General features: G+C 42.8%; 1 protein-coding gene across 4 annotated transcripts; it reads right to left on the reverse strand.

Annotated features, from left to right (window-relative positions):
- Positions 1–561: 561 nt before the first annotated feature.
- Positions 562–15,896, reverse strand: si:dkey-30c15.10 (uncharacterized protein LOC559353 homolog). 4 transcript variants are annotated; one of them, XM_010884068.4, is made up of 24 exons: positions 15,727–15,896; positions 15,377–15,477; positions 14,927–15,106; positions 14,740–14,841; positions 14,448–14,623; positions 14,180–14,269; positions 13,959–14,048; positions 12,720–12,834; positions 10,255–10,583; positions 10,055–10,143; positions 7,139–7,268; positions 6,883–7,018; positions 6,376–6,570; positions 4,909–5,035; positions 4,060–4,108; positions 3,899–3,955; positions 3,743–3,775; positions 3,612–3,633; positions 3,418–3,527; positions 3,045–3,098; positions 2,716–2,802; positions 2,480–2,587; positions 1,695–1,831; positions 562–1,541 (listed from the first exon to the last, which is right to left on the reverse strand). In XM_010884068.4, exons 2-24 carry the CDS (start codon positions 15,471–15,473, stop codon positions 1,382–1,384), a joined length of 2,673 nt encoding a protein of 890 aa, XP_010882370.2. In that variant the 5' UTR covers positions 15,474–15,477; positions 15,727–15,896; the 3' UTR covers positions 562–1,381. The 4 variants fall into 4 exon arrangements, with proteins under 4 accessions (XP_010882370.2, XP_010882371.2, XP_012994432.2 ...); XM_010884069.4 differs by lacking the exon at positions 3,045–3,098; XM_013138978.3 differs by lacking the exon at positions 13,959–14,048 and having other exon boundaries at positions 12,720–12,831; positions 15,727–15,895.
- Between the last annotated feature and the right edge of the window lie 980 nt (positions 15,897–16,876).

Genomic DNA, 16,876 nt, shown 5'->3' on the forward strand with positions numbered 1-16,876 from the left:
AAGCTATATACATAGGAATCAAGAAAATCCCTCTAACCAGAACAGAGGGAGAACCAGAACTTCTACAGAGGGACACCTACTGGATTTCCCATCTGGAAACATTGACCCTAATGGTGTAAATACTGCCTTTTGCCCTCTTTAAAAAAAATTGAATAATCTAGTCAGATTTCCTGTATATTTGATGCTCCCTGTTGACATTGTTTATTTAGCATTATGGTTGAAACAGACAATGCATAATAAGGAAATGGAAATAAACAATTGTGCCTATATGAAAATATTAATAATTTAAAATTATGTCCCTATATACAATATGTTTAAATCTAGTGACTTAACAGTTCCATCATCCAAATTACTGACACACTCACTTTTGACATTGGCTGCACTAATTGCACTGTACAACTTAGTTTCAAGCAGTCGCGTTACAAAACTAAAGGCTTGTTGACTGCCAAAAGTTGAGGTCACTATAATACAGAGGGAAACTGTGTGCCAGTTCACAGCTTTTAACACATTTTACAAAACGTACATGGTCAGGTTTTTCAGAATAAGAAATACATAAATCTCTTGCTATTAGTGCAATTTTTATTATATGCTGATAGTACCTTCATCAATCAAGTGCATATAAGAATGCTGAGAAGTAGGGATAACATCCACACACAGAATGAATGACAGATTCACAGTAAATACATCAAAAAGGAAAAAAAAGGGGAAAACAGGTTAACTAAAGTCAACAGAGAGCATCTACATTCATTTCCCTTTCGGTCCAAATAGGATTTAACATCAGATAAGGCACTATCATTTTACTGCATGTCCTTCAAAACCCAGGGCCACACATGACCCCCTCCTATTCCTTCAATCCCTGTTGTGTTATGAACAACGCAGCACTAGATTACGAATTAAGGAACAAGCCTAAAGTCACCACACGGTCAGTATTTGCAACATTGTAGAAGATGCATCAGTTTGTCAAGAACAACACTGTAACAACTCAAATTGCTATGTTTTTAAATGAGGGTTTTTGCATGGTACAGACCCATTATCTGAAAACTGCTGCAGTAATGAAAATAATGTTGTCCAGTAGCGCTCACCTTTGTAGTGTTTATCCTATCAGATTTAAGATGACAATTCACCTGATCGTCAGTGAATGTTAGGCCTGTAGGTCTGTATTAGCCTTACCATTTATTCAGTAGTGTTTGCATAATATCAGTAACTTAATCCTCCAGTTCAAACTCAGGTAACATACAAACGTAATCCTAACACACCACAAGATGGAGCTCTATTTCAAAACAATTACAAAAGGCAAAACATAACCATACAAAGGAATCTCCCAAATGCTAATGATAGTATTGAATAAAGATATTGCATAGGATTATATGACAGTGTATTATTACAGACTGCTCTCCCTAATTTTACAACTGCTGGTTTTGGTCTGTGCTCCCGCATGGTTCAGGGAACAGCGTGTCCAGGTATTGAGGTCCAAGAGAACCTGGTTCAGCTTCTCCATCCAGTCCCCCAGATCCTCTCGTGTATCTGCGGAGAACCAGCCCCTGAAGAACAGAGAACATGCAACCAATGAATAAGAATGAGAGGTCATGAGACCTAATAGAGAAAACCCCCATGACAACCTTGTTGTCAGCTACATTTAAGTGAGCTCGTTACTTCACAGCTCACACCAGTGAAATAATGAAATATCATCTTACTTCGCCTGATCATCCTGTTGCTCTGTCTGAGAGCTGCTGACCAGTTCAAAAGTATATGGGCGAGCACAGGAGTCCCTCTTCACCGGCTTCACACTCTGACTGAAGGAACTGGACAGAGAAACGCAGCTTTCTGCAGGCTGCATGGAAACCAGACAGAAGAAACAGACGAGGAATGTTTAAATACAAGTCAGCTTCATCTTGTGTGAAGTTTGGAAAAGTATAGAATAAATCTTGTTCTGGTTTCAAAATGTGTATTCTCCATTTCTTCGGGCAAACTCTTTATGGAGTCTGGAGTAAATAGCTCCGCCACTGGCCTGGGTCGTGTTTGGCTCAGTCTAACTCAGGCCCACCTGGGTTGTGTTCGGGCTCGGTCTAAGTCAAGCCCACCTGGGTTGTGTTCGGGCTCGGTCTAACTCAGGCCCACCTGGGTTGTGTTCGGGCTCGGTCTAACTCAGGCCCACCTGGGTTGTGTTTGGCTCGGTCTAACTCAGGCCCACCTGGGTTGTGTTTGGCTCGGTCTAACTCAGGCCCACCTGGGTTGTGTTTGGCTCGGTCTAACTCAGGCCCACCTGGGTTGTGTTTGGCTCGGTCTAACTCAGGCCCACCTGGGTTGTGTTTGGCTCGGTCTAACTCAGGCCCACCTGGGTTGTGTTTGGCTCGGTCTAACTCAGGCCCACCTGGGTTGTGTTTGGCTCGGTCTAACTCAGGCCCACCTGGGTTGTGTTTGGCTCGGTCTAACTCAGGCCCACCTGGGTTGTGTTTGGCTCAGTTTAACTCATGCCCACCTTGCTGCCTCGGTCGTTGGGGTGGTTCCAATAGGACAGGTGGTTTCCCTCCAGGACAAAAAAACGTCGATGCCACGCCCCAAAGCCATTCACAACCTCAAACATGGTCTGGATAACAGAAGGAGAGGCGAAAGAGATGGGTGGGGGATGAAACATAACAGGTAGAAAAGAAATTAGAGAACATATACGTGAGAAATACATTTGGATTTGGACAGACAGCAGGTTGACTAACTCACCAGGAAGCCCTGGTGTTGGACATTAGAGTGGCTCTGACTCTCCAGCTGCAGGTAAATGTTTCCCTCCAGTGGAGAGAGGAAGGGCACCTGCAGACAGAGGGGGTAACCAGAACACGGATGTCAGAGCCTGTAGTAGGAGGTCTGGCTAAAAGGAAGGAAATGTAAAAACAGGCAATGAAAGAGCAATTTCATCTACCCAATTCAAATTAAATTAGACCAATTCTAGATCTTTATACCAGTCTTGCTGGCATATAAAGAGATAAATGGACAAGCAAAGAGACCCATAGAAAAGCAGAGGAGTGTGCAAAGTGGGAAGTAGTAGGTGAAACCTTTTCCTGAAACTCATCTCCCAGGAGTCTCCTGATTTTGCCTTCAAACTTCATCTGTGCAGAAGCGGAGGGAGACAGAAAAGCGAAGGGACAGTTTACATCAGCAGTGATCCCACCCAGGAGGAAAATGTTTTGTGACACCGTGAAACACTGACAAAATACATGCATACATTGACACGTGTATAAAGTAACATTTTTACTGAACTCTGAGATGTTATAGGATGTACATTCAACCAAGATATTTCCCATCTTTAGGTGAAACAGATGAAAAAGAACACGCTGGTGACAAATGGACCAGGAAGTCAGACAAAACCAGCACATCAACACCTGTCCAGGTACACTGCCATCCAGACAGCTCAGCAGGGTAACCTACCTTGTCCAGGGGGAACTTGTTCTGACCCAGGGAGGCTAGGGTGATCTTGTGACAACCGACCAGACAGAAGTTGCTGGTGCGCCGGGTGTTCAGGGCGGCCATGTTAGAGGCTGCGGACAGGGTTGATTCAGTCCGATCAGAACATGACGGCACTGAGGAACAACATGATATGCAAGCAGAGCAATGATACTTACAAGTCCCACTCTGGTTGGTTCTCTGTTCAAAGGGAAGAGGAGAAAATGTTTCAGTGTAATGGGGGTGGTACCGTTTCCCCCCACAGATACATACAGTGGGACGTTTCCTGTACTGCAGATAAATCACTTACCTTCCTGGTGCTTAGAAGCTTCATTGGGGTGGACTAAAAAAAAGAAACAATAGCAAGATCAGAATTGGGAGCTTTGGCGCAGGGCATCGACATATCTTTAATTATGGACTGTAAAACATCAGACAATATTTCTTTACCAAAACACGTCGCACTCACCCTTGACTTGGTGGATCTGCGGAGGTCAACACTGCCGGTGTTTCCTGAGGCCTGGGACTGAGTCACAGAGGGGTGGTTCAGTAAAACAGACCAACTGTTCAACCCTGATACATATGGTTTCAATTAGAAAAGAGTTTCAAGTGAAAAATACTCCATCTCACCAGGCTGTAGATCTCCACATCAATCTCAAAGTTGGAACGAATGTCCTGCCTAAAGGGATCACACACACACACACACACACACACACACACTTGTATGGCTATCCTCATGAGGACCAGAAAATAGAAATTGCATCCTCCCATGCCCTAATCTTAACCCTAATTCTAACCCTGACCGTAACCTCAATAAAGTAAAAAGTATGCCTAAACTTTACCTAGATGTAATGCCTAACCTTAACCAACAACGCCTGGACCTAAAAGAATCCCCAATTTTGCCATGAGGCAAAAGGTGACTGGCAAAAGGTCCCCATGTGTCACATTTTTTCTGGTTTTACTATACTCATGGGGACATTTGGACCAGAAAATAGAAATTGCATGCTCCCTTGCCCTAAACCTAACCCTAACATTAACCTCAATAAAGTAACATTTATGCCTAAACTTTACCTAGATGTAATGCCTAACCTTAACCAACAACGCCTGGACCTTAAAGAAACCCCAATTCTAACTATATAATCAATTGTAAGTTTGACCCTACACCTAAACCCTGAGCTGGAAATTGACTTTTGCCTCACGGGGACCGGCAAAAGGTCCCAATGAGGCAAATTTGTTCTGGTTTTACTATACTCATTGGGACATTTGGTCCCCATGAGTTCAGTAAGACCTAACCCACACAGTCAGTCAGTCTTCACTAATATACCTTTCACTAAGGATTCATGGTATTGTTCCTGAAAAATAATCAGGCAGTGTTTATATGGCCCTCTTTCATTCACTAAAATGTTCACTCCCATGAGCAGTGTGGATAAAGGTTTGGTGTTTGGTGAAGGGCCACTTAACACTCGCCATCGGACTCACAGGGTGATGGAGGTTGGAAAGGAGATGGTGTCTCCATTCTGGGCGTCTGCCGCAGTGGCCAAAGGGGTCGCAACGATGTTGCAGGGTCCGTAGCGAATCAGTACAAAGAAATAGTGGGTTGGCCGACCTTTAGGGAGGAGAGAAACCTTCAGCAGTGTTCATTAACCACCTGGGCATGAGTTTATAGAGCAGGATTTGATGCATATAAATGGAACATTATTTTACAGTGTACTGTGACTGTGTTGCTTTGTGCATTTAATAACTAAAAGACGGTCCTCTGTGAAACAGAATGATTTAGATCTGTCCACTATAATTGCAATGAGGACAATATTTGCAAACCCGTATAAAGAGGAGCCATTTACACATGGGATAAGTTTCTAACAACATTGGATTAAAAACAATCCAAAGACTTGTTAAGTACTATCAAATGCTGCTAAAGGTAAACATTTTCTAATGATTATAATGGAATACATTTCTACTTCTAACAGTTTCTCCATTAAATTAATTACTATTTTCTTGTTTTATATACAGCAACTTCATCTTTAGCTCTTAATAACACTATTATAGCATTATTGTTTGGGTTCAAATCAGAGAATAAAACATCAGTTCAATACCAAATTAAGTAATTTCAAATACATTAAAAGCAAACTACTACGAATTCTTCATAAAACATTTTCGCATGGACGTGTTGGCTTTCTTGTGTCAGCAATCACAAAGAAAAAACTTACTCTCAAGAGCCGTTGCTAAACCACAAACATCACGTAAAAGTAGATCATGATGTTCATGTGTTTCATCAGACAACAAAACAAGCGACAATCAAGCTAGATGTAAACCAGATAAGCCTGTTGTTTTTTAAAACCCACCGCTGAGTTTAGAGCAAAGCACGCTCTGGTGTTTCAGCCAGCTAGTGCAATCTCCCTGTGGTGAAGGAACCGACAGGCAGACGGACAGACATTTTCCTGTTTAGCAGCTCTCACCGGCTCTAGCTTGAATGTTGGGTGAAACTGATTGAGAGCACTTAACTGGGCAGGACTACATAAACATATTCGCCAAAGAGAAACCTCTATTAAGCTCACTTTGTCACTTAATATTTTTGCTGGGGGTTTGAACACATTTTTTATTGAAGTTCAGGCTTACCAAATTGGTGAGCAGGTTAAATCTGTCTCAAAGTCTTTCAATTGAATTGCCTTGTCTTAAATGTTAATTACGAACAATATGGTTCAAAACCTACAACGTAGCACAACGTTAAGAAGCTTTTCCCCAAATCAGAGCTGTATTAGCAAACACTGCAGGTTACTAGCTAGTCAGTTATGCAAAATAAATAGTAAAGCAGATTAAGAGGATCACCAAATTATGTTTAGCGGCCTTTTAACAGCGAGATATTGACCATACCACACCCACTCGAGGCCCATTGTCCAAATAATCTTAAATGATCCAACATTGTTAAATGTGCTAAGTGACAGTTACCTGTTCGTGTGCGAGCTGAGCAGACAAACTCCACCTTGAGAGGGAGCTGGACTCGGCTGATGCTGATGGTGCCCCTGCAGGGCTGCTGGGACGGGGGGGACTCCTGCTCCCCATCACCCTCCTCCAGCTCGGAGACCGAGCTCCCAGAATCCTTCAGCCTGGCCACCTCAGAGAGCAGCGCTTCACGCTTCTCACCTGACAAACAGGGGAGAGAGACAGGGCACAGTCTGATAATGCCAAGACAAATTATAAAAGGTTCATCACTCATCTACTTTAATCAATTTGAGGGACTGTCAAGAAAAAAGATTTCTGGGGCAGCGGCAAAGTCACTGCCTTGCAGCTAGCTGCTTTACTGCAAGACTAGGATTTGAATCCAACTGGTGGATTAGCGTAATCAAACACGGTTGCCTTTACCTCGTCACGCTTGAGGGCCAAGACTGAGGAGAAACAGGGTGGCGGGGGAGTTGTGGAGCAAGGGGATTAAGAGATAAGTGGATAAAGACTTACAGGAGACGAGGAGAAGTTTCTCAGCCTCAGCTTCCTCCAGGGAGCCCCTGCCGTGCTCCTCATCGGTGCAGCAGCTCAGGGCATGCAGCGTCTGGTTGATAATCACCTGCAACTTGGCAGCCTCCTCATTCAGTACCTGACCAATGAAAGGACAGGACATTCAGATCGACCAACCATATTCATCATTCACTTATTTGAGATGAAAATGTTGAAAGGCTTTGGATGAAACCTTCAAAACCTAAGTCCTATTACGGACCTGGATCCTTTCCTTGGTGTTGATAGAGGGCTTGGGTTGGGACTTCTCGGCAACATTCCTCAGAAGCCCTGGAGTAACACTATGGGTGGCTGGCTTGGAGCTCTGGGTCAGGGTGCGGTAGGCATCAATACTGTCAATAGGTCAGAAAACACAGTGAGTCGTTGTTAACAGAAATACAGTAACCTCAAACAGATTTGTTGTTGTCTGGCTCTGTATTTGAGCAATTTAGATTAGAAAATATGTAATGGCTGTGTGGTTAAAGTACAGAATGCCAGCTTTAAGTCTTTAAGACAAATAAATTAGAAACATAGCCAAAACAATAGGCATGCTAGATTAAAGGGCAAGAGTACCTATTAAGGCCACTTACCTTATAAGCACACTACTATTAAGATTGAGAAAAAAAAAAAAATATATAATAATAGTAATACTATATATATAAATAAAACATTTTGATGTTTAAATGTCTCTATACCAGTATACCTGTTACATCCATGTGACTTTATTTTAAGCCAACCAGATTTCCCATTAAGTTTTGCATGTAAGTGCTACAACATCCTGCCGGTCAATAAAGAAGTTGCTGAAAAACTTTAGTATGTAAAAGATAATTGATTTGGATAAAATGTAGAATAGCAGTTGTTTGTCCAAATATTGCAATTACAACTATGAATTGCGATTTTCAAACACTTGGGTATAAACAGTGTTGATAACCTCATTTCAAATTAGATAATTTAAATCATAGCCTACATTGTGTTAACTGAATAAAATAATGAGTTTAAGAACCTTTAAACACGTTACACTTAAGTGTTGTGTATACGGGTTTGTGCATTTCACTGTCATTCAAACTTAGACAAAAAATTGCTCAAGTAGCCTGTTTGCAGGCACCGACTGAACCCACGCTGTTGTGTGTGAGACAATATCTTAGTGCCACTCGCTAGCTTAAAGCACTGTAGATGTATGAGCTAGCAGTTGTCGTATAACTAACATTGTTGCACAACATTGTTAGTTATACGTCAAGAACTTACATACGAGTCTATATTAGGAATGTCTAAAGTTGTATTCTGTTGGGCTTAACAGGCACACTTGTCCTATTTTAAGAAGAACAAATAATGCACTGGTGAGCTCAGCAACAGCAAACACGTGGTAGACCACAGAACACACTGACAGAGGAATTATACTGTCAGTCGTTTTAGGATTGTCTCTAACACCAGTCACACCTATCACAAACAAACCCAATAGAGGTGTCTAATACCAAACTACCATACGCAGAAAAGTACACCGCAAGGAACAAACCACCAGTTAGCATTAAGACAGGCACGCCCAGGGTAGTTGCTCAAACTGTAGGGGTATGGAACAATGTCGTATAAACAGATGAGTTTAAGATTAACCTCTAACAAAGGGATGAAAATGGTATGGCGGAAAAAAAGAAGGAAAATGACTATGACATCCAAAGCATACCAGCTCATCTGTGAATCACAGTGGAGGCATATCTTTGAAATTCAGCATCTATGGCCGCAAATGGAACTGGCTCACAGTGGCCCTCATTTATCAAAAGTGCTTACACCAAATTTCCAGCGTACACCTGGCGTACACCCAAAACCACAGTGACTTTGAGATTTATCAATATGGACGTTGGCGTACGGCACTCTCAAATCCTACGCCAGCTCAGGAGGTGATGTACGCACGTTTTGAGTTAGTGCGGATATGCGCAGAAAAAAAAATCCTAACGCACTGACAAACTAAAAGATATGATATATTATGACCCACTGTAAAAAAAAAAAAAAACAATTACAAACTTCAGTGTTTATTTTTGTGCAACATGGACTTCAATGTTTAATTTGTTGACTTTACCAAAGCATTTGATTTATATGTATTCCTTCAGATACTAGCCTGTGCGCTTTACATGACGTTTCAGGGTTAGGCCCGGCAGTTGCGCACGGACTGGGTTCAGTAATAAAAGGCTTTTAATGACCAAAATATAATTCAGACTGACAAAATAATAAAAATTACACTTCTTTTAAATAATAATAATAATAATAGAAATAATAATAATAACGACATTCTTCTTCTAAATAACAATAAACGTCATTAATAATAAAAATCATAAAATAATAAGACAAATATTACAAATTGCCATGCAATTATTAATGTGAATGAATGGTACTCCACATCACATCATATTTTATTCCGCTTTTTAAACTGCCAAATAAAACAATTTTCTTTCTTTCTACCGCCCTGGTGATCGTCTCAATCTCCACGTCAGAGAAGTTTCTCTTTTTTGCCGTCTTCTGTATGTCCATGGCGTAAAATGAGGGTGTGGGGAAAGCGGTTATTCTAATGACGATCGTTTTCAGCCGCGGCATTTATCAAGGGAAGGTATTGCGTACACCTGGATTTTAAAGGTACGCACAGCTTCATAAATCAGGCGGTGAGAGGAGTGCAAGCAAAATCTTACGCCAACATTTACGCCCGTTTCTACGCAAGAATGATAAATGAGGGCCATTGTCTTTATTGATGATGTTGACTGCTGACAAGCAGCATGATGAATTCTGAAAGGTACAGTCACAAGCCTCTGAAAACACTGGAATTACTACAACATTCAGGGCCAAAAAGGGGAGTGCTGACTGGCCAAGTGAATCACCTAATCGAAATACTCAAAACAAGCAGGAACTGAAGATGAGTGCAGTACAGGCCTGGTAAAACATCACCAGGGAAGACACAGCATCTGGTGATGTCTATGAGTGGCACATTTCAGGCAAGCAAGCATGCAAAGGATATGCAACAAAGTATGAAACATTACTGTACATAATGTTAACCTGTCCAAATACCTTTAGATGGGTATAGTAATTGTTATTATTATTTGAATCTTCACAGCATCAACTTAGCCTGTCTCACAGCGAAGAGGATGTGAGGACTCACCTGTACAGGGGGACGCTGTCAGGAGTAGGGCTGGTCGGCTCTTCAGGGCTCAGGAAGGGAGGGTTGGCTGGTTGACTGGCTGCCAGTCTCTGTGGGGTTAGCAAACACTGGTCAATTTGGTCATGTAACATCTTCAACCTGTTGCGCAACACTTCCATAACCACACTGAACATGGTGACCACAGGGTCTGACTGCCTCACCATGGGAGTGACCACAGCTTCCACAGACTTGCTGAGGGGGGACAGGATACAGCTGGATGGGAACGTCAGGAGCTCCTCATTGGCACTAGATTCCAACACCTCGGTCTCCTTCACGTCGTCTCCCTCAGCTTTCTCCATGTCGAACTCAGCATCTGTTTTCTCTTTTCTGTCCATCACTGTGGCTATGCCACTGTCGTGATCCTCAGCTCCCTCCTCTTCATCACCATCCTCCTCCATCCTTCTCTGAGCGGCAGCGTCCAGCACCTCGTCAAACATCAGGTCAATCATCTCGGCGGTGTTGGTTTCATCATGAGAGTCCAGCTCAGCCTCTATAGACAGACGACTATTTTGTCAGTATCAGAAAACATCACCCATTGTTCGTCTTCAACATGGTTTACAAAATCGTCATCTCATACCTAGAAATAAAAATGTTATGTGAAAGTATGTCAGTTCTGGTTTTACTTCTCAGGGGAATGCCATGTGATGCTGTGATGAGGTATGGAAACAGTCTACTCCCTCACAAAAGGAAACTCTCAGCCAAAACTGTTCAATGTATTTTAAGCTCTAGCCAACATGGACTTTTTAGAGTGGAATCTAATAAAAACTCTTCATAATCCACATACAGGTTTAAAATAACTGTCCCAGTTAATGCACGTAGTTCACCCAACTGTGAAAACCCCATACAAGAACTACTGTTGTTCAAGAATAACAATTCCCAGTGGGCCTGGACAGATCCTCAATGTTCAACCTGTTCGTGAGAGATGGTTTTTTAAAGAGCTCATTATTTGGCTTTTTAAGAGCATAGAAAGAGGTGCAAAGTGGTAGAAGTGACCCATTAAAACCCTTTAGACAATGTCCACCTGACAGCAGAACATGACCAGTATCTTTATAAAAGCCTCCCACAGGTGTGTGCATCTGCATGTATAAACCAATGTGTTGGTCTCTACCTCACCGGCCCAACTTGTGCCAACAACCTGGACATTTGTCTCACCTGACAGACTTTCTCTTCTAGATGAAGAGTCCAGCTCAGACAAGGCTGAGTCATTGATCATTTCTGGCTCCAGGATAAAGGTGACTTTCTTTAGCCCTCTGGCCTCTGAATGTCGTTCACCAGTCCGATCCTCGCCTGTAAGCAGCTCAGGGTCTCCCTGTTCCCTGTCTGACTGAGCAGATGTGTTGGCAGCCTCTCTATGTTCTGGACCCAAATGAGAAACCACCTCCCTCTGGTCTTCACCTTGATCAGACACCACATCCTGGACGTCTTTAAGACTCTTCACCTTCACTTGATCAGAAAACTCCATCTTCTCCTCACCTAACAGGGTCTCCGCCCTTTCTTCCTCCTCACCTAAAAGGGGCCCTGCCTTCTCCTCCTCCTCCTCACCTAAAAGGGGCCCTGCCTTTTCCTCCTCCTCCTCACCTAAAAGGGGCCCTGCCTTTTCCTCCTCCTCCTCACCTAAAAGGGGCCCTGCCTTTTCCTCCTCCTCCTCACCTAAAAGGGGCCCCGCCTTTTCCTCCTCCTCCTCACCTAAAAGGGGTCCCGCCTTTTCCTCCTCCTCCTCACCTAAAAGGGGTCCCGCCTTCTCCTCCTCCTCCTCACCTAAAAGGGGTCCCGCCTTCTCCTCCTCCACCTCACCTAAAAGGGGTGACGCCTTCTCCTCCACCTCACCTAAAAGGGGTGACGCCTTCTCCTCCACCTCACCTAAAAGGGGTGACGCCTTCTCCTCCTCCTCACCTAAAAGGGGTGCCACCATCTCCTCCTCCTCCACACCTAACAAGGACCCCAGCCTCTCCTCCTCACCTAACAGGGACCCCAGCCTCTCATCCTCACCTAACAGGGACCCCAGCCTCTCATCTAATGGGGCCTCAACCTCCTCTGCTGGAGTGGCCACCTCCTCTTGACCTAAAGAAAACACCTCAACCATCTTGCTCTTTTCGTGCTCTATCGTGGACCCTGCCTCCTTGTCCTCACCATTTCTAACGGACCCCATTGCCACTTGCTTATAATCTAAATGGGACTCTGTCTGATCATTTGAATGTTCACCCATTATGAACTTCACCTCCCTCTGCTCCTCACCCTCCACTGAACCACTTTCCTTCTGCTTCTCACCCAGAGACTCTGCCTTGTCCTGCTCTTCCTCTAAAGGAGCCGCCTCTGCCTCCCCATGTTGTTTTTCTGGCCGAGAATGGCCCTGACAAACGGCCATATTGCACATCACCTTCTCCTGCTCCTGTGTCATGTGCATCACCTCCACCTCTTGCAGTGTGACATCCATGTCAACTGAGGACCCTGCCACCTCACCTGTTGAATGTCATACAATCTCTCAGCCCTATTCTACACTGCCGTTGGCACACAAACATCTTTTCAGACATTCCTTTAGATTTGGTCAACATATACCATTGACTTGTCGTCTACCTCCAAGCGCCTAACTAGTAATGAATTAACGGTTCCTCTTGCAGTGTCTCACCGGTGTCTTGGATTGGAGGCTCCTCTCCTTGGACCTCAGAACGGGCGAACACTGTGGTAAAACTGCCATCCCTCACCTCAACAGGTTCATCACCAGACACATTGGCGTCTGCCTGCTGGACATGCAGAAGATTTCGCTCAGCCTCCTCAAAACATCAGTGAGTCATTTGGTTCCTCTCATGCACACATTAAAGCATTCACACATTAGTACTAAAATAAAGGAAAGACATGAGGAAATGGGGATTCAAAGGTGTGAAACAAAAATGAATATCAAACATGGTGACCCAAAGTGCTATTTGTTAGGGATGCACTGATACATTGGCCAGCAATCTGGTATAAAAATAACAACAATAATCCACTTGGATGATTATTTCAGATTAATTGTGCTTTCATCTTAACACGCATTATGCTCCAATATGCTAAATGTTTATTCGCTCAAGACATGTTGTATTGTTTTAATGTTGAAGTCTAATACCTTTACTATATTTATATCCAGGCAATTACAAAATGAAAATGTGTATTTCTCAGATAATGAATGGACAATTTATGAATGATCAGAGTTGTTTCTTATTTTTTCTTAATAAAATAAATAGAAAGATAACTTTTGTACGATTGAATTTGCATTTGTTGAAACCACAAGCACGTTCAGAAAATGTTTATGCCAGGGTGCATAATACAAAAATTGCAAAATATCAGAATCAGATGAATTTGTTATATGAATATTGGCTTTTATCATTGCATCCCTAGTACGTTTCCTTTATTTTGTTAATTAGCTTTAAAGTACATCTAAGCCTGATTATCATTTCACCAACTTGGGAGACGACAACAACCCATCCTCACTGACATCGTGATTTCTCTTAAGAACCAGTTACACCCATTCCAGTGTCCATCCTCACTGACATCTGAAGACACTGATTTCTCTTAAGAACCAGTTACACCCATTCCAGTGTCCATCCTCACTGACATCTGAAGACACAGTGATTTCTCTTAAGAACCAGTTACACCCATTCCAGTGTCCATCCTCACTGACATCTGAAGACACAGTGATTTTTCTTAAGAACCAGTTACACCCATTCCAGTGTCCATCCTCACTGACATCTGAAGACACAGTGATTTCTCTTAAGAACCAGTTACACCCATTCCAGTGTCCATCCTCACTGACATCTGAAGACACTGTGATTTCTCTTAAGAACCAGTTACACCCATTCCAGTGTCCACTCCGTGTTGTAGGTAAACTCACTTTCCACGGTTGAAATGGTGGCCACTGCAGTCTCCTGCAACGTCTGACCATCATCCGAGGGGAGGATGAGGAGAAGGGCGAGGTCGCCCTCTAATGACCTCACAACAAATATCATTGTTCTATCAGGAATGTACTTGAGCCCGACCAAGAGCCACAAACATAACCCTCAACAACAACACTCCTTGACCAGACACCGAAGGGAACTTTAACACCGAACTTACCTCAGTCAGTGATGTATCGGACAAGCTTCGCTTTAGAAAGACATTCTCAGTGATTGGCTTTCTGAGGAGACGCAGCTCCTCTTCCCTCTCCTGATTGGACAGACGAATAGAAGCTGTTAGAAAAACTTCACAGGAATCTTAAGAATGGTGTCGATGCCAACATTTCACCACGCATTGCATTCCTCCAGCTCATGTCATTCCCAAGAGTTGCCGAGCAAACAAACGCCATTTTCCTTCACTGCCTGAAGTGTGCGAGTGTGTCTCAGACCTGGCGTATGCGGGACACTTGCTTAGAGCTGGGCGTATCGCTGGCCTCAAGTTTCATCTGTAAGTTGGTAACAGCGTTGGAGAGGGTACGGGGACACCGGTTGGCTGGCAGAGGGCTGGTCTGAGGGGTGATGGGGGCTTTGAACCGCTCCACCCGTGAACTGAATTCTGCCTCTCCTGAAAAACAGGCCACAGCAAACACATTCGGACTCATTCAATGACACAAACAGTTTGTAGACTGGCACTGGGGTTTTGATACAGCAGGTGAAACTTGAGTGTGTAAGAATCCTCACCAATAAGATGGTGCTCTTTGAATCCATCCTGGATTATAAAGGACGGAAGGCCAGATCCAGACCCTGGATCAGAGAGGCATCTCTGAGCCAGCACAGGCCCTCCTGTAAATAATACATCCCGGGAGTGTTTTATGGGCACCGTCACATTGTAAGGGTTTTCAAATGTTAGAAGATAAGGCCTTCTTACCCCCACGTCTCTGGGTGAGCTGTTGTACTCTGGAGCGAATAGAACAGATAGCAGGGGTGTCTGGTTTCACTTCAAACTCTGCAAAGCCGAGGCGGGTTCCAGATGAAGACCTCTTCTCAGGGGTAACGTTCTCCTCGCCAAATGCCTCCAGGCGACGCCTCTTCTGAACATCACTGACCTCTGTAAGACAGAAAAAGGAAACTTAGATTAATAACACTGAGGATGATTCATGCTTGCTATTTTTGCACATCCAAGCAACCTCACACTAAGAAATGTGTCTTTGTTTATTATTAGTGTTTTGTTTAGATTATTAGTGATACTCTGGTAAAATAACTTCTTACATGCTCTCTCCTAGTCGGCTTTTTAAAACCAGTAGGGCTTAGGTAGGATGGAGCAGCTATGGCGTCCAAATCCTCTGGGTTTTGAAAAGAGACATCGACAGCTACTCACCATCAAACGATAAGGGGACATTGTCCTCGGAGTCAGACAGAGGGTCTCGATGTCTCTTCAAACCTGTCGACAACCCATTTCGATGTTCCCCATCCATCTTCCTGTAAAATGAACACGTAAATAAATGGCGTGCAGTCTGTATCTACCGTATGTGCACGTTCGTGAACTAACTATCCACTATCTTACGCTAGTTAAACTTCACTATAATGTTACTGGCTACTAGGGCTAACTAGCTAGCGATTGCAAACAGTTAGCAACTTTAGCAAGCCAGCTAAATTACGTACAATATTGATAATATATTCAAATATTACTGTCTTAATCTTGAAGTTGAAAACTAATTTCAACGTTACCTTAAAAGAAGCGTCCGTATGTCAATGTATGCCAATAAACAATTCGTATTTAACAACTAAGTATAATCTCAGGAGAAGATTCAAACAAGTTTGTTTATTTGACGCCTCTCCTACTTCAAACATTTGAATTTCAGCGGGTCTATGGACGTACGTCAGTGGCGATTGAAAAGAATTACCGTAAACATGCTATAACTTCCCTGTAACGTCCAGCATGACCGCACATGTCCATGGTTTTGTGACGTGTTTACGGTTAATTTGAAATTTTAAGAGGAAGTCAATATATTCGTTCATTTTAAGTTCATCATTAAAGCCAATATATCTAGCTAAATTCATTCGTTTATTATGTGTATTTACGTCGTTAACATTTTGCAGTCTACAGTGGGTTTTACAATGTCATTTTGTGAAATTGTAATTTATAAACCAAAATCCATCAAATATTTTTTTTATATGCTCCCTCCAAAGCACAATGTACCTGAGTACAATTCCAAACCAAAACACATGCCCACTATCTACATACATGTAAAGTTACTCCCCAGGGCTTCCCGATTTCTATGAAACATAACGTAAGAACAGTAACAGCGAAATATGTGTCCTTCCAAACTGTTTTCATTATGTTTAAAATGTGCCTTTCCCTGTTTTATGGTATAGCTGTGTACAGGGCGTTGTACCAGATACAGGCTGGTAGGTTTTACCTGTGAAATATCAAAACTGCGTCGCTACAGTACAGGCTCTTTGTTTCACGCAGGAGATATTTATTTTTCATGAGGCATGTATGATTTTTTTTTGTTTTGAAGACATGTGAATATTGGAACACTGATCAGGGTTTTGTTCAGTAGGGGTAAACCAAAGAATATATGATTAATTGGCAAGACAAATTCAGCTTCAGGTTACAAATTAATCTCGTTTTAGACTACTAAACCATCGCCTATGTGGAAATAAACAATCTGGGCTATAGGACAATTATTGCAGGATCAAAGATGAACAGTCTGTGAGTATACAGTTAGGGTTTAAAATATGACATTACAAGTGTGTGGAAGTCAGCCTGATGAGATATATCACTGTGTGTGTGTGTGTTTGTGTGTGGGGGTGTGTGAAAACGTGATATAATCTACTATCTATACCATCTTATCTTGTTACATACAGTTGCACA

Source organism: Esox lucius, chromosome 19 (genome assembly GCF_011004845.1).
Source record: "Esox lucius isolate fEsoLuc1 chromosome 19, fEsoLuc1.pri, whole genome shotgun sequence".
NCBI classification, from domain to species: Eukaryota; Metazoa; Chordata; class Actinopteri; order Esociformes; family Esocidae; genus Esox; species Esox lucius.